The following is a 27061-nucleotide window of genomic DNA, read 5'->3' on the forward strand; positions in this document are numbered from 1 at the left end:
ACCTCCGCCCCAGCACAAGACAAAGGGGGAATACCTTCACTGGCCTCCTTGTAGCAATGTTTGAGGCAATGCTTGGAATCCAAAGTCACCAAATGTTGCACCCAATCGATCTTAGGGTTATGTTCCTGGAGCCATGGAACTCCTAACACTAGACCGAAAGAAGGAGCATCAATAAGGTCGAAGATCACCAATTCCGAATGACCGTTCTCGCATAACAATGTCAGCGGTTCGGTCTGGCGTGTAATGGAACCTGAAGTTAATTCCGTCCCATCAATGGCTCTCACTGGCTCTGGCTGTTTCTTATACTGACATGGAATTCCCAATTTTTCCGTCAAAGAGATGTCAATGAAATTCCCGGTTGCCCGGGAATCCAACAAAACAGACACGGGTACACGGGTACTCCCAGAGAGCAGAAGATGTGCCGGAATAATAAAATGCCTAGGCACCTGATCTATCACACCCAGAACATCGTAGGTCCCCACTGCTCCTCGGCCTAAGGCTGGACTACGGTCCACCTGTACACATGCTACCTTTTTATTGAACACCAGACCTGAGGGTTTGACGGGACACTCTCTTGCAAAGTGGCCACCCTGTCCACAATACAAACATAAATTCAGCTCCCTCCTTCGTCTCTTTTCTTCCATGGATAACGGGCCTCTCACTCCGCCGATCTCCATCGGTTCAGGAGCGGACCTGTTATCACCTGAGGGTTTTTCTTCAGGCTTCACATAACTCCCCCTAGATACCTGAAAACGGTGACGATCACCACGCCTCTCAGACAACCTATGATTTAACTTCACCACCAGATCTATAAAAGCAGCACAGTCGTCTGGAGGGTCAACCACCTGAGAAACCACGTCCTTAAGTTCGTCACATAAACCCTGATAAAACAAGGAGGTTCTTTTGTCCGCTGGCCAATGAGTCTCAGACACCAGCCTGTTGAACGTAGAGACATAGGTTAACAAGTCCTGTCTGCCTTGGCTTAACTTTAGGAGCTCTGCATCACTGCCCTGCATAAAAGCATGTTTAGCGAACAAGCCTCTCATTAATTCCTTAAATGCTGGGTAGTCATGCAACACCTGATCGTCACTCTCTACCAGAGGGATAGCCCACTGAGCAGCAGTACCAGCCAAATACGATATGGTAAAGGCCACTTTGGCCGTATCATCCGGAAAGGCAGTCGGCCTGCACATAAAATGCAGTTGGCATTGAGTCATGAAGGTCCCATACTTATTGCTGTCTCCCAAAAACCTCTCCGGAGGGGCCAAGGGGACAGGAACAGGTGATGTAACTGTAACCGCCACAGGGGCTCCCTGCCCTGCCCCTCCACCGTACTGGAAAGTGGCTGGCTGTATGACAGGAGTAGATCCCCGGTCTCGCAACTGTTCTCTGGCCTTCACAGCCCCAAGCTCTTGCTTAAGACCTGCATTCTCCTGTTGTAGATCCTGCACCTGAGCCTGTAAGGCCGCCACTGCCCCAACTATATCCTGCATGGTAGGCACCCTATCGGCCACCCCCGAAGGACCACCCAAGTTCTCCTCCATACTAGTTCAGGCAGTGCAATAAGTCGTGGGCTTGGTATTCTGTTGGATTCCACCGGCCCAAACACTGCAGGAACGTAGTATGGCCCAATCCACTACCCTGACTCAAATGTCACCCATGCGGTATACAACCATGAGAAAACACTGGAGCCTAGGGCAGGGGGTAGGAAAACAAAACAAAAAAGGGGAATGGACGTCGGAAGAGTTCACCCAGACCTGGACTGCAGACCACACTAGCCACCACCTCCACGCTTCTGTACCTATGGAGTAATACACACAATTACTTCTAGGTCCGAGTACAAGCTTAATAACCACCCTCCCTTTCCATAACCACACTTCACCATATAGAAAACATGACCTCCTTACTTGTTGGTTTGTACAGGATCAGCTTCGGGAGGTTCAGCAACAGAGAGAAAACACAGCGTCTGCTGGAGGTAATTCAAGGGTCACAGTAAAATTATCCTTTCTTCTGAGTCTTTATGTCAATGCACGGGTTATTTAGAGTGGGGAAAAAAGCCTTTCTGTAGGCACAAAAAAACCCCGAAGGACTATCAAAAGTCTTAGGAATTCACGGAGCAAAACAACACCAAACACCGCATCCGGGATTAGCAGCGTTCTGTACTGGTTTCAGCGCGTCGGAAAACGACCAAGCATTCCACAACGAGGAGGACTGCCTACAGTAAACGCGGAAGCCGAACGCGCCTCACCGGATCCTTGCAGCGTCCACGGAGTACCCCTGCGGAGTACACTGTTCTTCCTGCGGTGAGTGTCCGAGGGGACTGGAGCCCCAGTAGTCCTCGGAAGTCCAAATAATAGGTCAAAAACAAACGGCAGGGTTCGGGAAGGAAACAGGAAAAACAAAGTGACAGGGAAAGAGGAGCACAGTAATTCACGGAAGGAAACAAGAAAAGGAACACGAGCCCGTGAACCTATTTCGGAGGGGAGCTCAGCAACAACAACCCCAAACCTGGAACCCAATGCAAAAAAGATAACAAGCAATGAGTCAAGGGTGGGGCTGGTCTTTAAACACAGCAGGACTGATCATGTGATGGTGAAACATGGCCATGGAAAGCGGACTAGACCTGATTCCCTAACACCAGTACTACCAACACCAGTACCACCACCAATACCAGTACCACCACCAACACCACACACCACCAGTATCACCTCCACGAGTACCACCACCAGTACCACCACCATCTCCACCACCAACAGTACCACCACCACCAGTACCACCAGTACTACCACCACCACCAGTACCACTAGTATCAGTACCACCACCACCAGTGCCATCACCAGTACCACCACCAGTACCGGCACCACCACCAGTATCACCACCACCACCAGTACCACCACCACCAGTACCACCACCATCAACAGTACCACCACCACCAGTACCACCACCACCAGTACCACCACCAACACCACCACAACCAGTACCACTTCCACCAGTACCACCACCACCAGTACCACCACCATTACCACCAGTACCACCAGTACCACCACCACTACCACCACCTCCACCAATACCATCACCACTAGTACTACCACCTGTCCCACCACCTGTACCACCACCAGTACCACCCCCACCAGTACCATCACCAGTGCCACCACCACTAGTACCACCACCACCACCAGTACCACCACCAGTACCACCACCACCAGCACCACCTCCACCAGTACTACCACCACCAGTACTACCACCACCACCACCAGTATCACCTCCACTAGTACTACCACCACCAGTACTACCACCACCACCACCAGTATCACCACCACCAGTACTACCACCACCAGTATAACCACCACCACCACCAGTACCATCACTAGGACCACCAACAGTACCACCACCAGTACCAGCACCACCACCAGTACCACCAGCAGTGCCAGTACCACCGCCATCACCAGTACCACCACCATCACCACCAGTACCACCACCACCAGTACTACCACCATTACCACCACCAGTACCACCACCACCACCAGTACCACCACCTCCACTACTACCACCAGTACCACCACGGCCACCAGTGCCAGTACCACCACCAGTACAGCCACCACCAGTACCACCATCACCATCAGTACCCCCACCAATACCACCACCACCACCAGTAACACCACCATCTCCACCACCACCAGTACCACTAGTACTACCACCACCAGTACCACTAGTACCAGTGCCACCACCACCAGTACCATCACTAGGACCACCAACAGTACCCGCACCAGTCCCAGCACCACCACCAGTACCACCACCAGTATCATTACCCATACCACCACCGTCACCAGTACCACCACCGGTACCACCACCATCACCAGTACCTCCACCACCAGTACCACCACCACCAGTACCACCACCATCACCAGAACCACCACCACCAGTCTCACCACCAATACCACCACCACCACCACCAATACCACCACAACCAGTACCACCACTACCAGTACCACCACCACCAGTGCCACCAGTACCACCACCACCAGTATCACCACCACCAGTACCACTACCAGTACCACCACCTCCACTACTACCACCAGTACCACCACCACCAGTACCACCACCAGTACAGCCACCACCAGTACCAAAATCACCACCAGTAACACCACCAGTACCACTACCACAGTACCACCACTACCAGTTCTACTACCACCATTACCACCACCACAGTACCACCACCACCGGTACCACCACCACCACTGCCAGTACTACCACCACCAATACCACTGTTACCACCACCAATACCACCACCAGTACCAGTACCACCACCAGTGCCACCAGTACCACCACCAGTACCACTAGTACCACCACCAGTACCACTGGTACCACCACCACCAGTACCATCACTAGGACCACCACCAGTACCACCACCAGTACCAGCACCACCACTAGTACCACCACAAGTACCACCACCAGTACCACCATCATCACCATCACCAGTACCACCACCATCAGTATTACCACCACCAGTACCACCACCACCACCTATACCACAAGTACCATCACCAGTTCCACCACCACCAGTACCATCACTAAGACCACCACCAGTACCAGCACCACCACCAGTACCACCACCATCACCAGTGCCAGTACCACCACCATCACCAGTACCAGTACCACCACCAATACCATCACAACCAGTACCACCATCACCAGTCCCACCACCAGTACCAAAACCACCACCACCAGTACCACCACCACTAATACTACTGCCACTACCAGTACTACCACCACCAGTACCTCCACCAGTACCACAACCAGTACCAATACAAGTACCACAAGTACCACCACTAGTACCACCATTACCACCACCAATACCACCACCACCAATACCAGTACCACCAGTACCAGTACCACTACTACCACCACCACAACAACCAACATCCCTACCAGTACCACCACCACCACAACCACCACCACTAATACCACCAAAACCACTAATACCACCACCACAAATACTGTCACCACGACCAGTACCAACACCACCAGTACCACCAGTACCAGTGCCACCACCACCAGCAGTACCAACAGTACCACCACCACCATTACCACCACCAACAGTGCCACCAGTACCACCAGAACCACCACCACTACCAGTACCACCACCACCAGTACCACCACCACCACCAGTACCAACACCAATACAACCAGTACCACCTGTTCCACCCCTAGTACCAGTACCACCAATATCAACAGTACCAGTACCACCACCAATACCACAAGTATCAGTACCCCCACCAATACCACAGTTACCACCACCAATACTATCACCACCAATACCACCACAACCAATACCACTACCAGTACCATCACCACCAGTACCAGCACCACCAGTACCACCACTGCCAGTACCACCACCACCAATACCACTGTTACCACCACCAATACCAACACTACCACCACCAATACCACCATCAGCAATACCAGTATCACCAGTACCAGTACCATCACCACCAGTACCACCATCACCACCAGTACCACCATCACCACTGCCAGAACCACCACCACCAATACCACCACAACCACCACCACCAAAACCACCAATACCACCCCCACCAATACTGTCACCACCACCAATATCACCACCTTATCGCCTCTTGCTCACTAGTAATAGCAGGGGCACTGTACGGGGCCAAATCTGCAGCTTAGACCATCCGTTCATCCCTCCATGCTTGCAATAAAGCACAGCCTGCCCACCACCAGGAGGTGAAGCCAGGGCCCTACTACAGCTGGAGTGTTTATTAGGCCATACATAGCAATGACGTTACGCAATGCCACACTGCACACTCAAATCACCAAGAGGGCAGGAAATAGTCCCCTCCCACTCTTCCTGCTGAGCCACGACAGTGTAATCACAGTGCGAAAGGTGTTGGAGTGCTTTGTTAGTGTTTATAGCTCTGATCATATGTAACTCTCGCTTCACACTCTGTGTCTGTGTAATTTACAACACTTACACATCTTCTTCACCTCTCTATTTATCACTACTTTGAAGACGTTGTAGGCCAGTCTCTTCCTCTGATATTTACAATCTAACAGCTGGTTGAGAAGGCCCTTTATTGCAATGCAAGAGGTCTCGCATTTGGGAGAGTTTAAGTAATTAGTATTGTAAATGACAATTTCCAGGCAAGGCTGCACTCGCTACCATTCTCGCCGTGAGGGCAACTCCATGAGGGCAACGGCTTTCCTTAATTTTGCCCACCAGCTCACCTGCACAGCGCCATGAGGGCAACGACCGGACCGACACAGCAGCTCTCCCCACACAGCGAAGAACTTCAGTCCCCAGGTGCCCCAGGGACTAGCGGCGCACCCGGGACATCACTGGCTTCTCCCGGAGGCGCTATTAAGCACCGGAGCGCCGAGCGCTCTGTGGGGGGCACTTTCAAGGCAAGGCTGCACTCGCTACCATTCTCGCCGTGAGGGCAACAGCTTTGCTTAATTTTGCCCACCTGCTCACCTGCACAGCGCCGTGAGAGCAACGGCCGGACTGACACTGCAGCTCTCCCCACACAGCAAAGGACTTCAGTCCCCAAGTGCCCCAGGGACTAGCGGCGCACCCAGGACGTCCGGAGGCGCTATTAAACACCGGAACGCCTCCTGTCCCGCGGGAAGCAGGCGGGCGGGCGACGCCGGGCTAAGCCCGGGCAAAGGGCGGGCCCGTCTGAGCCCGTCAGAGACTGGTCGAGGCTGGGCTGGGCCGACCCTCTTGGTCAAAATATCATTAAACCTGGAGCAAGTGGTAAAGAGAGCGAACTATTCAAGTGTCCTGGGGGTAAGCTCCATCCAAACTTTTCCTATTTAGGACTGTTAAGGCTAGAAGCTATCAGTAGGACGTGGCACCATTTTATTCTATTATTTGGATGAATGTAATTGATTTTTGTGTATAGTAATTTCCAAAGCTTTATTTTTAACTTTGCATCCTGGTGATATTTTTAATTCTAACATTTAAATGGCACGGCGTAAGGGAAGCAAAACCCCAGTAGGACTTGTCAGCTCTACAATTGATAATTATCTTGTTAGAGCTGTGAGCGCTATTATTGAGCAAATTACCAGAACAGAGCGGCGACTTTCGCTTGACCTTAATAGTCCATCAGTATTACCCTTAGCACAGTTGGTAGCTGTAGATGAAAACAGGGAAAATACTAGCTCTAACATGTCCCAGCATACTAGTATGGTTGAGCCGCCTATTGTACCAATTATTTCACCTAATATGTCAACCCCAGGTTCGCCCACTCCCAGAACTAGAAGGGGCAATAGGAAAGCACAATGTAAACGAGGCACAACCAATCAAGGTAAGAGTGTAAAAAAGTCTACTGGGATTGTATCAGGAACAGACCAACATTTAGGCAACACTAGCTTAGCAACACTAAATAATGCACAGTTTGCGAGTCTAGTGAACCTGTTTGTTGCCAAACTAGAAGGATCCATCAAACCTTTATCAGATAGACTGGATAACCTTTGTAGCGAGGTCAAACGATTAGGGGGGGAGATTATTGCACAAAAGGAACTGTCAAAACTCTGCTTGGACAAACTGGGCAATGTTATGTTATGTTATGTTATTTGTACACTTCTATAGCGCACGGCCACTCCACTGGAGTATCCCGGCGCTTTGACGAAGACTCCCAACCGAAGATGGGGAAAAAAAAAAAAACATAACACCAAAAGAGCATACAGACATAAAAACAGCCTCAAAGATTACGGGAAGAGCCAAGTCTTAAGGGCCTTGCGGAAAGACAGAAGACTGGAAGTCTGTCTTAAAGAGATTGGAAGATCATTCCATGCATGAGGGGCTAAGTGCCGAAAAGACCGTCCTCCTACTCTTGCCCGTTTGATAGTGGGAACACTCATTTTTGATAAGGACGAGGATCTAAAAGATCTGAGAGGGGTATACCAAGACAGTCGCTTGGAGATATATTTGGGGCCTATGCCATGCAGGGCCTTGAAAGTCGTGGTCAGTGTTTTAAATAAAATCCTTTTTGCAACTGGTAGCCAATGCAATGTGGCAAGAAGATCCGTAGCTCTGGCTTTCCTTGGAAGGCCAAAAATGGCTCGGGCTGCAGAATTCTGGGCGATTTGCAAACGCCTGACCAGATATTTGGGAAGTCCCAAAAACAGAATGTTTGCATAATCCAGCCTGGAACAAATCAGTGCCTGGACAATAATTTGTCTGTGCTGGATAGAGACTAGGGGGAGAAATTTGCGAAGCATCCGCAGGATGCCGAAACATTTCCCAGTGAGAGATGAGATATGTGGTCCGAAAGATAGCTTGTTGTCAATCACCACTCCCAGATTTTTGGCTTTCGCAGACGAGCTAGTGGGAGGAGACATGTCTTTCGGCCACCAAGTTTTCCAGTCGGGTTCAGATGTACAGCCAAAGAAGAGCAACTCCGACTTGTCGGCGTTGCACTTCAGCCCATGGCATCCAAACCACTCAAAAATAGCACTCAAACATCCGTTGACCTGGACACCATCAAACTGACCATCCCTGTTACTTACAAAGAGGAGCTGGGTGTCATCAGCATAGCTGACAATCCGGGCGCCAAAAGACTCCGCCGTCACCGCCAGGGGGGCCATAAAGATGTTAAACAGGAGGGGGCTTAAGATGGAACCTTGCGGGACCCCCACTTCAAGCGGTGACATTTCAGCAGAGAAAGGTGGCGCCCAGATTGTCTGCCGGCGGTCGGCTAGGAAGGACTTGAGCCAGTTCCACACCGTTCCCCGCAGACCAAAGTCCCAAAGTCTGGAAAGAAGAAGTACGTGGGGAACGGTGTCGAACGCCGCCGACAGATCCAGCATAATCAGTACCACTTTTTTACCAGCATCCAACTCCTCCCTGATGGCATCTGTGACTTCAAGGAGCGCGGTCTCCGTGCTAAAATTTGCACTGAAGCCGGATTGAGTACCATGCAACAGACCCCTTTCTTCGATAAAATCGGAAATAGATCTGTGAGCAAACCTTTCTGTCACTTTCGCCAGAGCAGGGAGTAAGGAGATGGGTCTGTAGTTTGCATGAACTGCAGGGTCGAGCGCCGGTTTTTTTATAAGTGGTAAGATCATGGCACTCTTCCAAGCTTTGGGAACTATCCCAGAAGAGAGTGACAGATTCAAGATGGGGTTTATCAAGTCATTAAGAACAGGTGCCATGTTTGCTAGACACTTTGCAGGGCAAGGATCCAGTGGAGATCCAGATTTGAGACTTGTCAGAATAGCAAGAGAGCTCTCTAGATCTAATGGGGGAAATTTGGACAGAAAGGGGCCATGATCTGGCAGGGGACATGCCAGACTTGTCGTATGCTGCTGGAAAGTGGCCTGGAGGGAAGATTGAATAGAGGTAATTTTCTGTACAAAATAGACAGCTAATTCCTTCAACCAAGTTTCAGAGTGAACATGAGTCGGAGTGTAAGCAGAGGGAGAGGTGAAGTCTTTAACCACCCTAAAAATTTCCTTGCTAGAATGCTCCGCTTCATTGATTCTGGATTCCAGATAGGACTTTTTACCTTCCCAAATTAATTTATGGTAGGCCCGAGTCTGCGTCTTAAAATTTAATCTCTCAGAAGGATGATAGGATCGCCTCCATGCTCTTTCTGCTTTCTTGAGATCTTGTCGTGCTTTTTTCAGGTGAGGGGTAAACCAAGGAGCAGATGTTCTCTTGTCTGCAGAAGTATGTTTCTTTGCTGGAATCAAGCTCTCTAGACGGTCAGTGAACCAATTATGGAAGAGATCGATGTACTCCTCTACATTGTTAGAGGTGGGACACGGGAGGCTAGTTAAAACATTTGATAGCATCTCTCTGGTAAGAAGATGGAAAGGTTTGGAGAGAGGCTTAAGCGACCCTACTGGTTGGGACCGTGATGGAGCCATGACAGAGATGGAAAAAGTGATGAGAAAATGATCTGACCACAGAACTGGCATGGGGGGGTCGACACAGATAGGAACGGTGGAAAAGATCTGGTCAAGCGTGTGGCCTTTATTATGAGATGGTCCTGCCACATAAGGAGATAGGCCAAACACGGAAGTAATATCTAGCAGTTTTAAAGTGTCCGGATCTGAACTATTATCCATATGGATATTTAAATCACCTAATAAAATGCAGTGATTAGACCTAAGGCATGGTATTGATAGGGCTGCCTGTAGTTCTTCCAAAAACAGCCCCACCGATCCTGGTGGTCTGTAGACCAGGATACCAGTACAGGCCTGGGAAGATGAGAGCTGGAGAGTAAAGCCTAATGCTTCGCAGCCCTGTATATTATCTACTGCGAACGTATGGCATACAATCCGGTTGGTATAACAGTAACAGGCGAAGTGACCAAACCTATTGCCAAAAGTAATGAAAACCCCAAAAACAGAGTACTGAACCACTAAGACAAACCCCCTATGTAGGAAAAAAATAAGGCTGTTCCTGAAACAAAGGGGGGATTAGAACGCCATAACATTCAAGGCAGTCGGGCTATTAACTTACCACCTGACTGTGCACCGTATGTGGCAGTCTTAACCAATGTCCCCCCTGTAAACGAAAATGTGCCTTTAAGTCAGCTAGAGTTCCACAAATCACTTAAAAACAAAACCATTTCATAGCTAAACCAGGAGTGTGGGTTTCCGGTGGCACTTTCCGACCAGATTCTAACCACCAGGAGAGTTAACTGGATAGGTAGAACACGTAAAAATATTAATGGGGATTGTGTCATCATAAACTTCAAAAACCCACATTTCGCCACCACCTCCCTGATAAGAGCTACATCATTACCCTATAATGACCAGGGAATAACATTACGCCCTCTGGGATATTTTTATACCCATTTAATGTACCAGACCAATGATGAACGGAAAAGGGATAGAGGCAATAGCATTGAAATATCTAATAACTACGAGGTCACAACTTCTAATCGGTTCCAATCCCTGAGCGGCCTAGATTCAAATGATTGACTCAAGCAGGATCACCTTCACATGAGATAGGAGGTTATTCTTGTGAGGGTTGGGGCAGAGACAGATAATTCAGGGAAACCATTGACTGAGCCTGGATTTGGAAATAGTAATAATGATGATAAAATTGGGGACATTTTGGGAGATTGTACCCACGATGTGGAGGATGTGGTGGGGCCCGTTGCCACTCATAGAACTGAGGGGGAGGAACAAAGAGAGATATTATATGGTCAAACTACTATTATGTCTAACAAAATTAACCAGTATCCGGCATGCTCAATTGCTAGCTGGAATATCGCAGGGTTAGCTGCCAAAGGAGACACCCTGGGATGGACAGAGTTTATTAAGTCGTATGACATTATCTGTCTCCAGGAAGCCTGGTGTAAGGAACGGGTTAATTATACTGGCCATGTCTCATTTAATCTACCAGCGTTGGCATCGCTATCTGGAAGAGCTAAGGGAGGCCTTTTGATTCTGATCTCTGTAGACCTCCCCATTATTGTGAAAAGATATTTGACGGTTGGGGCCCATTCTCAGATCTTATGGCTATACCTGAACCAGGGACGCACTATTCTTTTAATACATTTTTATAATAATGTTTTTGATAGCACGAGGCACCAAGCAGTGAACGACTTGGAGGCTGCTTTAGATGATTTAATTACAGGGGTAAATGTTGTTTTTGATTTTATTTAGGTAGGTGATTTTAACATTCCGATCTGCACTTTGTCTACCATGGGGGTATGTGGGGTCAAAAATCACCTTGGGGAAGATGACCTGCACTTCCCGCATAACCATTATGGGGAGTCTTTGAACAAATTAATGGCGGTCCGTGACATGGAAATCCTGGCCTATGCCAAGGATGAACGAGGTGATACAATTCCCACATTCACGGGAAGGAATGCCAACACAGTGATTGGTCATATTTGTGTGTCATCTAACATTATCTCACGGTGTATGGCTCCTAAGGTTGTTGATAACATGCTAAGTGACCATAACTGTATCACAATTGAAGTTACCATTTGGAAAGATAGGTCTCTACCAATTGTATGTTCTATAGCGAATATTGAACCCCACAGACCCAATGGTGTAAGAATAAGATGGAAGGGTGAAAAAGCCGATGTGGTACTAAAATTTACTGTTAAAGGTTGTTTTGGAGAAATCAACGCTATCCTTGAGAGTGATCATGATGCCACTGATATTGTAAGGGATTTTATAACAATCAATAATATCACTGATAGTAAGTTTACTAACATTGTCCCGGGAAAATCAGTTTTTAACCTCTTGGATGCTCCTGACGAGCTGAGCACGTCATGAGCCACGGCGCTCCGGTGCTCATGACGAGCTCAGCTCGTCATGGCCCGTGGAACGCTCAGGTGCGGGGAGAATTCCCCTGCTGTGCTGAGCATTCCACGGGAGGCAATACACCTGTGACGAGCTGAGCTCGTCATGAGCACAAGAGCGCCGTAGCTCATGACGAGCTCAGCTCGTCATGAGCATGCGGGCGCTGTGCGCGCCCCCCCCTCCCACCCAGCACAGCGGGGGATTAACCCCAGCAGCGAAGGGGTTAACAAAGGGTGGTTTGATCACGGTTGTACCGCGTTGCTAACGGAGCTAAAGCAGGCCTTGGCAGCCAGGTCGAGAGACAAGAACGCGGTAACCCAACTTAGGTATGACTATAAGGTAGAGGTTAAACGGAGGAAGACTGAGCTACAGCAAGAGGCATGGGAAAAGCTGGCACAGGCTGCAGAAACCTCTAACTGTGCATTATTTTGGGCAACAGTCAACTGCCCCTTCCTTAAAGACGATATGTTCCCCGAATTAACATCGAACGTCAATATGGCAACTTGGGTAACCCATTTCTCCACCATCTTTCACTCTGATAAACCACAAGGGGATAACTGCGGATGTTGGCCCATTGTACCGCTGGATATCACCATTGCTGAGGTCTTACAAGGTATTAGTGCTAGCAAAGGGGGTAAGGTCCAGGGACCGGATGGGGTTACTATTGATGTATATAAAACCGTTCCCGCTATGTGGGGGCCCATGTAAGCTAAAGTGTTTAACGCTGCAGTATGTGATGGAGCACCACCGACTTGGGAAGAATCTATTATTATACCTACCTATAAGAAAGAGGATAGTGGGGACGTTAAGAACTATTGTCCCATATCCCTATTAGATTCCTCAGTCAAACTCATGAGCAGGGTGTTACTGGTAAGGCTGGAAGAATGGGCAGAAGACAATGGTATTATGGCCAGCACCCAGTACGGTTTTAGGAAAGGGCGTGGAACCCTGGACCAGTGTTTAAATCTAAAACTTCTCATAGGGAAGTATACGCAGGCCAAAAAGGGCTCTCTCCACCTCTGCTTTGCAGACTTAAGTAGCGCCTTTGACCTGGTTGATCACTCGTTCTTTGGGTGAAGCTGTTAGAAATGAGGGCACCAGAGGGCATCGTCTTTTTTCTAGATCGATTATATGACAACCTTCAAACTAGTGTACGGTACGGTACAGATGGGGAGTGTACCCCAAAGTTTAAGGTCAGGCGTGGGATAAGGCAAGGCTGTGTACTTGCCCCCCTGCATTTTACCCTTTTTATTAACGAGGTTGATGCAGTTTTAAAAACAATTAGGGCTGACGCCCCAAAAGTCAATGGCCTTGACGTACCGGTATTGTTATATGCGGACAATGCTGTGTTACTGTCAAGGACCCCAATAGGGCTTCAACGTTTGATGGATAGGTTCTCCATTTTTATCAAGGATAGGAAATTACTTATTAACAAAACTAAAACTTATACCATGACCTGTGGGGCCGGGCGCATGAGACCACATACTTATTTTATTTACGGGCACAAGGTCCACCAAGTTGACAAGTTTTGTTACTTGGGAATTACATTTGCAAAGGACGGTAGCTGGGCCCATGAAATCACCAACATACGGCCAAGATGGCAAAAAGTGCCCCTGGGGTATTCAAATTTGCAACCAAAATAGGGGATAGACGCATCAGGGACATGCAACAGATTTATCAATCGCGATGCATGTCCATCGCCCTTTATGGGGCGTGGGGACACGTCTCCAATAGTAGCCTGCAAGTGGAGGAAAATCTTTTTCTGAAAAAACTTTTGTGTCTACCCAATTCTGCCCCAAACGCCTTAACCCACAGAGAGCTAGGGATCAGCCATCTGTCAGATTTGATATCTTTAAGGCCGTTAATGCTATGGCGTTCGATCTGGCAAAAGGATGAGACCGCCCTGAACAGAGCAGTTATCAGCGACTGTCTCTCTGTTGATAACCATCTTAAGATCCCGTGGTTAAAATATATTATTTGTAGTTTCCAGGAAATTTATGGTATTAACATAGCTGCTGATTGCTATGCTCCTACAGCATTGTCAAAATAGGAAATGAAGAACATATCTATGAATCACAGGGCTGAGAGGCGGAAGAGTAGTATTGGCCAACTATCTACCTGTATGTTTTATAATAAATTTGGGGGAAGTGAACGCTATCAAAAATATACTTAAGTCAAGTGACCAGAGCGTCCCATCGGTTTATCTTAACCAGACTGAGGCTTGGGATTGTACATAACCTGGTGGCCTTTCCATCTCCCAAAAAACATCCAGTTGGCCCTTGCCCGTGTGATGATACTTCAGTACAATGCACTTTGCACTTTCTTTTGACATGTAATTTGTACAGAAACCTACGCATAGCTTTTTTAAAACCAATTCTTATAAAATATGGAGTTCGTACTGTGCATGATTCCATGAAACTGCTTTTTAACATACATCACCCAGTTGTTTGCTTTTTTCCTGCAACCTACCTTCTTAAATCAATTTATGCGAGGAAAAGTATGATGTTTTAATTATTTTAACATATGTTTAGTTGTAATAATGAAACCCTTAATTTTGCTATTTGACAATATTTGTATGCTGCTATTATTTGCTTTTATGGTCATTGTCTGATATGTACCGAATAAAGCTTTATGAAATGAAACGACAATGCCTTTTATTTATGTTTTAAAACCCAAAACATAAATAAAAGGTATTGTCATTTACTATGGCAATAGCTCAAACTTGCGTGAATGTGAGACCTACTGCATTGCAAATGCTTGTTATGCTATATAGTCACACCAATAAAACTGCATGTCTGAGCGAATTTAGTTGCCATTTCAAGTGAAAATATATTGTCTGTAAATGACAGTGCGCTACCTCACCAGTGCTCCAGAATGCACCACCAGCTGCATACCACACAAACCCTTACCACTCTCCTGTTGCATGGGCATGGGACATTTACACTCTTTTTCTATGATGCTTGAATTTTTCACAGTCCCTATGACTTTGGTGATAATTACATTAATGGCAGCACCCCAATCTGAAAATTGTTCCAGCATACCTGCACTCTAGTTTACTCTATGCCTCTGTACTATACTCGAATCCACTTTACGCCACTCTACGTAACTCCCTCTATGCCACCCCACCCTAATTTACTGCACTTGACACGATGACACGCTACTCCACTCCACTCTACTATACTCTGCTACCCCATTCTACACCACTTGACCATATGCTATGCTATGCCTCTCAGCTCTACTACACTATATTCCAATACACCCTACCACACTGTATAGCACTCTACTCTACTTCACCCCACTCCACTCTACAAAATTCTAATCCACTCTGGGGGACTCCACTGTATGACACTTTCCAATACTTTACATGCCAGACCACTCCACTGTACGACACACCACTCCTATCTACGACACTTTACTCTGTTTACTGCGCCAGGCCACTCTACTTCACTCTACACTACTCCCAGCCCTGTCAAGTACCAAATGTCAGGGGTTAGACTAACGCATTTTAGTGCTGGTGTCTGATTCACTGCACTAAAATGCTGTAGTTACGCATTTATAGACCCACCACCACACAAGGTCTGTGTTAACAGTAAGCACCTTATCAGCATCCATATGTGCCCTGTCTCAAAAAAGGGAAAAACATTTCATTAAATTAACTCTCTGTAACCAAGGGCTGGTAATCATTAAATCACCCACGTGAATCAAGCTGAGCCCTGCTGCAACTTCTTCTGTCAGTGGCACATCACAGCGGCATGTTCAGAATTATTCTGGACAGCCCCACGTTGACCCAGGCACGGGGCGGTGCCTTGCACAAAAGTTAGTAATGTAAATGTGGGTGTACTTGTAAAGCGCACTGTGACTCCAAGGAGTATCCTGGCGCTGAAGACCGCTGGGGAACCCGTCCTGGTTTTCCCTGTGAAATGGTCCCTTTCTGGGTATCTCCAAGGTGAAACCAGGCATCCCCGGCGTCTGTGGGGGGCCGTTGTAGAGATGAGGCAAGCTTAATGCCCAGAGTTGCCGAGTGTGTTCCCTGGTTAGAAGTAGGTACCGAGGCGAGAATTAACGAGTCCGTTTGACCCTGGTCCACGACCCTGCCGCATCGGGAATTGAACCCTGGTCCCGGGCCGTTCTCTGCTTACGGGTCTGCCGCCTCTAACCAGTGAGCCACACCACTCCGCTTTTGGAATGAACTCGGCTTGGGTGCCCTTCATGCACATTTTCATTAAAGAGCGGCTAAGCCCATGTTGCTGCAGCCACCACTGCGGATTGCTCCTTTTTAAAACCGAAAAACAATTGTGAGCCTAGATGATGTCCGGCCTCCCCGGGCCATGTGGATTGAGCCATGATCATGGGGCCACCTCTAAAATAAACAAAGGGCAAGCGCGCCAGACCCAGCTTCATAAGGATCAGGTGGCACCTTATGTTATATTTTTTCTTGCTTGTGCACCGTAATTAGTTTCTTCTAACCAGTGATAGGGCGGCGTAGCTTGTTTTCGGGTGCTGTCCACGGCTGCTGAGACCCCCTCTATCCCTGGAAAGCACAGTGCACTGCAGGATGTTTTCATGGATAGTGCCATTGAGGAAAGAGCAATCGCTCCTGCCTCCGGCCCCTCTGACAACAGGACATGATTGATTGATGGTGATCATGTCACTCATCACTCTTGCCCCCAGACACCTCAATATTGTGTGACACCTTAATGTCAACAACTTTAAACTTTTTTAGATTAACACCTTGTGCAAGTTTGCTGCTGTGGTGGTCCTTGTGTCTTGTACTTTAAGTGCACACAAAAGAGCCAGGATGCCCACATACTAGTTGTGGGGTCTTGGGCCCTAGGCCTGCATGCACATGGAAGGACAACATGGAAGCATGGTTACTGTACATATAACTGACACGGCACGTGCGCCCGGCCCCTTTTATTGGCAGGGTCACCTAACTTGTGAGACTTATGATGGATGGGTGTGGGGTGAGTGTGGGAGGCCAGCCCTTTAGGAGTGGCTGATAACAGTCATTGGCAAAAGACTAGACCGCGCCCAGCAGGACTCTACATACCTCCCAAACTTTATTGAAAAAAAATCAAGAGTCCAACTTGTGGAAAAGACAGAAAAACACAGCAAAACACCATTCAGTCCCTTCAGGCATTCTGCAGGACAGGTGAAGCTGAGAGCTCCCAGCATTGGCACACATCTGTAGTTTAACCAGATGACTATGGGCACAAATTGGTGAATGCATGGAGTACAGATCTCGCAATCACATGACTGTGGGCTTACAGTCCACCTGGGTGAGGTTATTCAGTCCCAACTGATCTCATGGTATTAGAGTCTATTTACCTAGTTCACTTTGGGGGTGCATCAGGAGCATTGATGGAGTCTGTTGCAGAGGTTTCTTTAGATGTGCCCTTACTCTGCGAAAGGCAAACCCAGAAAGACTCGGACAATGATAACGATGTTCGGATGTCCTCCTCTGAGGCCCAGTGCCTCCCAGTACCTGTCGGTGGAGCAGCTTTGACTCTTCTCTCATGCCGAGATTCCATTGCTCAAAAACTCCCTTGTGGCCCTTTTCACTGGGTTTTTACGGGATCTTGTGGACTGTGCAGGGCATCATGTAGGCCACATGAAGGGGTTGTTGCAGAATCGCCAACAGGGCCATGGTCAAAGTCACTTGTGCAACCACAAGGGCAGGTGATGCAGTTGTCCAGTGTGTTCTCTTCAGCAGGACTCAGGTGCATGTGGTGTCTAACAGACTCTGGATGATTGGCCCTCCACAGCTCCAAGAGTGCCTCATCAGTCTTATGATGTTTCGTAGGCATTCTGCTCCACTGTGTTGGTGCGATGATCCTTAGGGGGTTCTGGTGACGCACATGGAAAAGATGGAGGAGATTTTACCATCTCACACCTTTTGCTACAGGGGGCGATGTCCTGCTTGGAGTGAGGATGCCTGGAGGGACTTCATAACGACTTGCGGTTCTTCTTCTTCTTTGGCATGTGCAGTTGCTGACAGGGATAGCATCAATCTCAAGCAGGCAGTGATAGGTGTCTGGGTGGCCGTCGCACTGTGAAGCATAGGGAAGAGACAAGGTTTGTGCTTGCTGTCGACTTACAATTGGTCCTCTCTCTGAGCTGTCTCCTGTGACGTTGCTGTACCCCGATGGCTGGCTTGTATTGATGGATGCACTCTTGGTTGGTGGTACGAGTCCTCAATCTTGAACACATTTTTTCACTCCTCCTGTGCATCTGTGGTTGTCGGGATGTTCCATGTGAGGGGTCTGTCATACACAGTTCTCTCTTCTCCAATCCCTCTTCTGGATGTTGCATTGTGCCAAGATTTTCCCTCCTTCCGACCAGGTCCCTCACATTGATGTGGTGTCATGCCACGTGTCACATGTTCACTCCACATGGAAATCTTCCTGGTTGCGTTCGGTTGCAGACCTCTTGGAGGTCCTGTCCTGTCAGTAGTACTTGAGTCTCCTTGCTTCCTTGTGGACCTTTCACAGGTCCTGTCCTGTCCTTTTCTCACAGATCTTTTGATGTCCCGTTCCCTGGATGGAGGGTCACCTTCCTTCCACCTTCTCTTCTTCACTCGAGGGCGTAGTGCTTGCACTGTCACAGCACTTGGTCCTGTCTAGGTTCAGGCATGCTTGGCAGGGTCGGTCACTCCGTGTGGCACTCTCAATTGTGGGTCAACGGTGGCCTTTCAGTGCTGGTGTGGCTGGCTAGTGTGGCCTCTTCTCTCTACGGGGCTCTCTTGTGCATTATTGCATTGTCTCTGTGCCCTTGATTTAGTGGTGGACACTGGTGAACTTGCTGGGTGACCTTCCTCGTGCCCTGTTCTACTCCTATAGCTGTCGTGCTGGCAGTAGGTGTGGGGTGCCTTAGACTAGGGCTACACTTTCCCCCACAACAATCTGCAAAGCTGCCCATAACAAGGCATGTTTTGTACAATATTTTAGTGGTTGTTCTTCCTATTGTTTCATCCTATAGCCTGTAAATAAAGCACGATACCGATAGTCCAATATTATAATTCCCTCAAGTACCTCACTATACTATTACTAGCGCCTGCTATAATACAAGCAGGCCAGTTATAGCCCTCCTTCACATGATTTCTTTGTCAACCTTCGCTGTTAATATACAAGCATTGGTCTAGGTTAATTTTGACTTCTGTGTAATACATTCTTTGCAGGTGCCTTTTGCCACATTGTTCATGGGGTATAATAGAAAAGGCACTATATGAGATATTTGGAAATTGATGTTTTGCATACCACTATTTTTCCACTGTTACCCCCCTTTTCTCTTAGTGCTCTTTCTCAATTTTAAGGTGACTTGATTGGGCCTCAAGTGTGTTGCATCCAAATGATATGGCCCTCTCGACAATGTATATGTAGGTTAAAAGCACTTACATAAGTTGCTCATAATCTGGGATCAACCTTAATTTACCTGGTCGTGATAAAAGCCGCTGACCCGCTTAGGCAGTTAATGACTGAAACATGTCGACCTGATGCACTAGATGTGTAGGGTTAGTCATTCTTCCTAGCAACATTGCCTTTCTTTTAATGTTATCCCCATCCCCTTTCAAATGTTTATTAAATACACTTCTTGGGATTGGAGAGAATTTTATTTCACCCACACGCCACATCTGTCCTAACAAAGACGGTTGACCTCCAGGGAGGAGGATGCTTTTTCACCTGGAGAATGGGACACTCAAGTGAAACAGGACCAGATGATGATGCTAACCACGATATCACCCTTGCAGAGATAATACACTGCCTCTGAGGTCAAATAAGTGGATGAGGTTCTTCAGCTGAGTCCTCCACAATTTTTTAGCACCTGGTATATTGGTTTGAGGTTCACTTCTTTTGATTATTTATACTGGCTTTAGAGGTAAAGTGAACCCACAATCCTTACATCTTCTTCCCCTATTGATTGACATGCAAACACAGCATGCAATAGTACACGAAAGTCAAACTTGCTGGGTTTGAAAATGCTTGGTAGTGTTGGTGGAGATGATATTAGTGGTGTGGTATTGGTGGTTGTAGTGTTACTTGCATTCGTGATAGTAGCGGTATATGTGGGGTGGTGCTGGTCGAGGTAGCATTGGAGGTGGTGCTATTGGTATTGGTGGTGGTATTAGTGGTGGTTATAGTGGCACAGATGGTATTTAAGGTGGTGGTATTAGTATTGTTAGTAGTATTGTTGTTGCATTTGTGGTCTTTTAGGTGGGATGTGGGGATAGTATTGATGGTATTTAGGCTATTGTTGGTGGTGATACTTGTGGTCTTGATGATGGTGGAATAGGTGGGTTTATTGATGGTTGTATTGGTGTCAATGGTAATTGTTATGTTTACGGTATTGGTACTCTGGAAGTGGTATTGCTGATGGTATTGGTTTGCGCAATGTTGTGGGAGGTAGTTTATTCTAGTATTTTTGATTCCTTGTACTGGTGGTGGTGATGGGATTGGTGGAGGAGGTGCTGGAGGTTGTACTAACAATGGTATCTGTGGTAGAGATGGTGGCATTAGTTCTGGTGGTATAGTATTGGTGGTTGTGGTATTGGTGGTATTCAATTCTGATTCACTGGTCAGTGTTTTTGCCAAGGAATGTTTCTGCCAATAACCTAATAAACTTGGCTAAAGTTCTATTTGCGCACAATGAGTATTGAGGAAGTGGGTCTCTTTCTCCGCCCATAGAAATATTCTGTGTCAAAATACAATATGGTAACTTACATGACACTGAGCTCTGGGCTTTTGTGGATCTTAGGTTAATGGATATGCTCCATATCCAGATGTTTTCATTAACAGGTTGCAGGTTTCCAAAATCTGCTCCCTTATCAACTTTAGATATACGAGTGATGAGTTAAACTGTGAGGCCGAACAGAGATCTCTCTTGTCTTTGATGTTGATGCCCACGATTTAGCTAAATTCATCAATATTCCATAGGTGGCTGGAGGAACTCATATCACTTGAGCATACACTAATTCATCAATATTCCATGGGTGCTGGAGGAAATCATATCCCTTGAGCATACACTGCATTTTCCATGGATAGCTCACAATCAAGGAACACTCATAAAACCGGGATTGAATTACACGTGGGCTTATCCAACCAGCATACATCGATCAGCTGGAGGCTATTTTAAGACTAGGTTATTTGACCTTGTACATTATCAGTCTATAAATGCTATTTTTGGCACCTGCATATCACGTTTAAGTCTATAACAGGTTATGAGAGCTATCTGTATCTGATGTTCACAACCTAAAAAGAGAGCTCATTCATGTGAAATTTAGACTCTGGACGCCACTGCTGAGATTGAAAACGTTCAGTTTGGGAAGTCTTTAAAGTTCTGCATGAATTTCTAAATAGGCCCTCTTTGAATGTATAAATGTATTTTTTAGGGTTGTGAAATAATTACATTTTTACTGCTCTGGGATGGGAGGGCTGGATATGCATGCACCTTTATGAGAGATTTTTTTAAGGTGTTTAGCATTGATGTATGAATCATATGTATTTCTTGTGAGAATTCTATTTTATGAATTAACATTATTAAGTTGCAGGTACATTCTAAGAAATGTTTCCAACACAAAATATTCTGACACATCTTATGTGTGAATGTGGAATTTACCACGACCAAAAATACTGCAATCAATAGCAATATACCAAATGGTTACCTTCATGACTTAGCAGTGAGTGTGTGGTGAGAAACGTGCTTGGTGATCTTATGACTGTGATAAACACAAGTATATTCCATTGTTTGCTTTTCCTTGCCTTCTTGTCTCTGGCTCAATCACTGTGAGAGTCCTGATGATTGATACGTCAACTACTATTATGGATCCTAGCGTGATTGTATACAAAAAGAAATGGGCTGTGTTCTTGTTTTTGCCACAAACTCTTGATCACTAATTGTCACATGTGTGTATCACGTTCATAAGAGTACCAAGCATGTTTCGCACCACACACCCACTGCACTGTCACTAACATTTTTTACACACCCACTGCATTGTCACTAACATTTTTAAAATATATATATGTAATTAATTATGGTAACCATTTGGTACATTTATATTGATGGCAGTATTTTTGGTCGAGGGACCACTGTTTTTAGGTTTCACTTAAGAAATCTATTGTTTCTCATTAGTTTCTGTGCGTGCCACTTACATTTCCTCAATTTCTATTGCCTGTAGTATATTTTTCTGCATTTACCAATACTAATTCCTCATCTGCTTCTCTTATCAGTTTCCCACAGCCAAAATACTGTTAACATCCTCTTTGGTGGAACTCTATTTTCATAAAGCTTTGCCTTTTACTATTGCAGCATATTTATATAACAATGTATAACTCAGAGAGATTAAAAGCCATATGTATCATCATCACCATTTGCGATTTCTAAATAGCGAATTTTAAGGAATCGCTATTTAGAAATCGCTAAATGGTATGTATGTACAAAATCGGTATTTTTTTGCGATTTCCAATTATTCCTTATTTGCGAATTCGCAATATGCGAATTCGCAAATAAGGAATAATTTCCCATTCATTTCTATGGGCCAGGAGGCCCATAGAAATGACTGTGAAAGAATTCTCAATTTGCAAATTCGCAATTTGCTAATCGCAATTTGAGAATTATTTCAATGGTGCAGGGGTGTCTCAAGGACAACCTGCTGCACCCCTGTAAATAACATGTGTGTGCATATGGCGCACATACATGCCCAATGGGCATGTATGAGCGTCATATGCCACCCTCACAAATACACAATTGTGCATATTTACAAGAAATCGCAAATTACCACCAACTACAAGTTGGTGGTAATTTGCGATTTCTAAACCTGAAATCGCAATTTTAAAAAGCTTCCTACATAGCATTTAAAGAATCGCAAAATTGCGATTCCTTAAATGCTTAAGCAAAATAAGGAATCGCAATTTTTTGCGATTCCTTATTTTGCTAATTTTTCATACATTCCACAATCGGTAAAAAGGCCGTTTGCGATTCGCTAAGGCCGAAATTCTGCGAATTTCGGCCTTAACGAATCGCAAGAGGCTTGATACATATGGCCCTAAGTGATTTGCATACAATCACAGGATGTTGCGCGGCGCCCCAAGTCGCGAATCAGGATCCCCAGCTCTCGAAGCAGCCGCTCTGGCCACTGCACCACGTCCTCTCCACTCCCATGTTATCTGTCAGGGAGCTTTTTCCTTCTCCCGGACGATGATTGATGAAAAAGGCTCTTTATTCATTACATAGGTGAAACTGATATGTTACCAGTGCTTGTTTGACATAAGCTTTCCAAACTAAAGTGTGGTAATCTGAAAATTTTTGTTACATTTTAACGATGGCGAAAATTACCTAGGTATAGTTCATAACTTTTCTCTATTTTTGTTTGCAATTTCAGCTTCTGCGCCATTGTGATTCATAAGTTTCTCATGATGATGATTAAGGAGTGCGGTGGGCAGAATTTGTTCCTCCGCAGATATGAGAACGAACGCTTTAAAATCAGCACTGGTCCTTGCTGTTGCTGCTGTCTGTGCCTCCCTTATCCCAAAGTCACAAGGTAAGTTCTAAAAATCAGCAATAAAATATTGTACTCCTAATCAATTGCCACACAGTAGAGATTGGATCAGGTCTGACCACTGATTAGGAATGTCACCTTTAAGGCACTGTAATATTTGGTAATAATACTTTTGAATTGCCAAAATGTAGTTCAAATGGTGTATGGATGTAATAACAGATACTAGAAAGAAGGTCAACAAGAGCAAACTACAGGAATGTGGAATTCCTATATCCGACGCCCAGGACATATTGTTTGGGGTCAAGGGCAACAAGTTTTCATGTGCATTTTGTCCTTGGGACAAGTAGGCCCAACCCTCTACAGCACATACCCTTTTGCTGCCAGTTTACAGTACCACATTATGAATCAGGGAAGGACATTGTCTGCAGTTTAGGTAATATTTGTATACATGTGTTAATGCTGTTCGAACTTGCATTTATGGTTCATTAATGCAAAGACTTTGTTAGGGTGAGCGCTCTAAATAAATGTAGTAAGCTCAGACTGCACTACTGACAGTGGTTCTAGTATAAAAATATTTTCACAAGTTTTCAAAGTTTAGCAATATGAGGCTATGTTTAATGCTCCCAAAATGATTTCTCATTAGATGCAAATATTTGCAGAAGCTTGAAAGCAAGATTAATGATTCTTTGCTTTGAAAATAAAATGTTCACAAAAAATGGAAATAGGAAAAATACATTTAGCTAAACTGCTGTAAAATTTTAGGTACCAATTCTTTGCAGCATCATTTATTAAAAAGTGTTTATGTATGCTGGCATTTATTCGCAATGGAAAATCAGTGTAACCTGTTTCAATAAGATTATGGGAATCAAAAATAAACAAGCACTGGCAAAGCCAGTAAGCCTGAAATTGGTGGTCCGCCTTTTAGTTTTGTCAATGTGCGTCTTGTTTAGGCACGCTTTTTGTAAAACCTTATTGGTGTGGGAGCTGCTGGGCCTTTACCATTATAACAAACATTGGCAAAAGCAAAACTTGTTTTTGGTCTCCAAAGGCACCCATTGCCACTGTAGTAGCACTGAACTAAACTACTTTGTGAGCCAATATGTTCCTTGTGAAAGAGCAGAATACTGTCACTCACAGTGAAGTCAGCCAAAAGACAAAGAGAGAGAGAGACACAGAATTTTACTAAACACAAAAGGTCATGGTTAAAGCCAGACCTAATAAGTGGCCCAATTATTAGTGAACATCTCAAAAGTGCACCCATGGTATATGTCCTCGCATTATGCGCAGATGTACATCTTTCGTGAATTCACAAGAATTTACAGAAGTAGGCCAAGAAATAGTACTCCTGGAAAATATTTGTGAACTGCATTGTAGCATGAGCAAATATGCATGTGTAGATTTGCTCATGCAAAAATCTTGAATGTTTTGCAAGTTCACTTTCCCTCCAACCACTTTTTTCACAGACCTAGAACAAGTTTTATATCTGCCATTGTCCGGAGTAAATTTTCAACATTTATCAGTATGGGAAAAGATTAGAGAAGAGTTTGGGAAATCCCTTAAAACATAAAAGGTAATAGGTTTGCATAGACTCAAAAGGGCATTACCACCCTGGAACGATTGCTTACCACTACTTTCAGACCCAGTAAGTAGATCTGCAGAAATGTGACAAAATAAGGGAATTGTTAGTATTCTAACCCTACTATGGTATGCGCCCTGGCATAATCAGAAAGGCTTTATCAGAGCTCTTATATAATGAGGTTGCTGCCATAATTTGTCGTTGCATTATTCCCTTAAAACATAAAAGGTAATAGGTTTGCATAGACTCAAAATGGCCTTCCAACCCTGGAACGACTGCTTACCACCACTTTCAGACTCAGTAAGTAGATCTGCAGAAATGTGACACAATAAGGGAATTGTTAGTATTCTAACCCTACTATGGTATGAGCCCTGGCATAATCAGAAAGACTTTATCAGAGCTCTTATATAATGAGGTTTCTGCCATAATTTGTCGTCGCATTATATGGCTCAAAAAGGGACAAGTGGATTTTGTAACAGGACAAGTAGATTTATGAAGCAACTTGCCCCATGGACAAGTAGATATTTTATTAGAACATTGGAATGTTGGGAGCTCCATTGAAAACAATGGAGTGCTCTGGGCTTATAATGGCTGGTATAAGCCAGGAGCTCCAACATTCCAATGTTGCTTTGTTCACAGCTCTGGCTGTGAACAAAGGCTTCAGGGAGCCTGAGGGGACTCCAATCCCCTCACGCTTCCAAAAGACTTTGTTTTTGTTTTAGAACATTCTGTCCTCTAGTGACAGAATGTTCTAATAGCCTTATAGCCCTTCGTAGACGGGCTATACCGCTATTAAAATCCCTCTCCCTTGTTAAAGGCCCTCGCCTTCGGCTCGGGGCCTTTAACGCTGGAGAGGGCCTTTAATAGCCGGTATAGCCCGCTACTGCGGGCTATAAGGCTATATTAAATTCCACACCCCTGAAACTAGATACAAGTGAGTCCAGTTTTTACAATAAAGTTTGATGTGCGAAGGGAATTTCTACTTTAAGTTTTAAAATGTAGTGGACATTATTGTGTATATCACTGAAAAGTCAAACTGCTTTTAGCTGTCTAAAGCTATAAATGTTTTATCTTCTGCTCTAAAGAAGACAATAAAGGGCAGGCCTGTGATTTGATTTTTGGATCTGAATTTGGCCCTTTTTAGGTCGAGCCTAGAGTCAGCACTTATCAGTATGGGAAAAGATTAGAGAAGAGTTTGGGAAATCCCTTAAAACATAAAAGGTAATAGGTTTGCATAGACTCAAAAGGGCTTTACCACCCTGGAACGATTGCTTACCACTACTTTCAGACCCAGTAAGTAGATCTGCAGAAATGTGACAAAATAAGGGAATTGTTAGTATTCTAACCCTACTATGGTATGCGCCCTGGCATAATCAGAAAGGCTTTATCAGAGCTCTTATATAATGAGGTTGCTGCCATAATTTGTCGTCGCATTATATGGCTCAAAAAGGGACAAGTGGATTTTGTAACAGGACAAGTAGATTTATGAAGCAACTTGCCCCATGGACAAGTAGATATTTTATTAGAACATTGGAATGTTGGGAGCTCCATTGAAAACAGTGGAGTGCTCTGGGCTTATAATGGCTGGTATAAGTCTGGAGCTCCAACATTCCAGTGTTGCTTTGTTCACAGCTCTGGCTGTGAACAAAGGCTTCAGAGAGCCTGAGGGGATTCCAATCCCCTAACGCTCCCAAAAG

At 45.7% G+C, this 27061-nt stretch overlaps 1 protein-coding gene across 1 annotated transcript in view; it reads left to right on the top strand.

Moving 5' to 3' along the window:
- Positions 1–27061, top strand: part of LOC147697825 (organic solute transporter subunit alpha-like) — an 876545-nt gene that overhangs the window by 484875 nt on the left and 364609 nt on the right. Inside the window, exon 4 of the mRNA XM_086934511.1 lies at positions 23672–23830. Coding sequence (XP_086790637.1) covers positions 23672–23830 — 159 coding nt within the window. The remainder of the gene's footprint in view (positions 1–23671; positions 23831–27061) is intronic.

This window comes from Lissotriton vulgaris, chromosome 8 (assembly GCF_964263255.1).
Source record: "Lissotriton vulgaris chromosome 8, aLisVul1.2, whole genome shotgun sequence".
Classification (NCBI taxonomy): Eukaryota; Metazoa; Chordata; class Amphibia; order Caudata; family Salamandridae; genus Lissotriton; species Lissotriton vulgaris.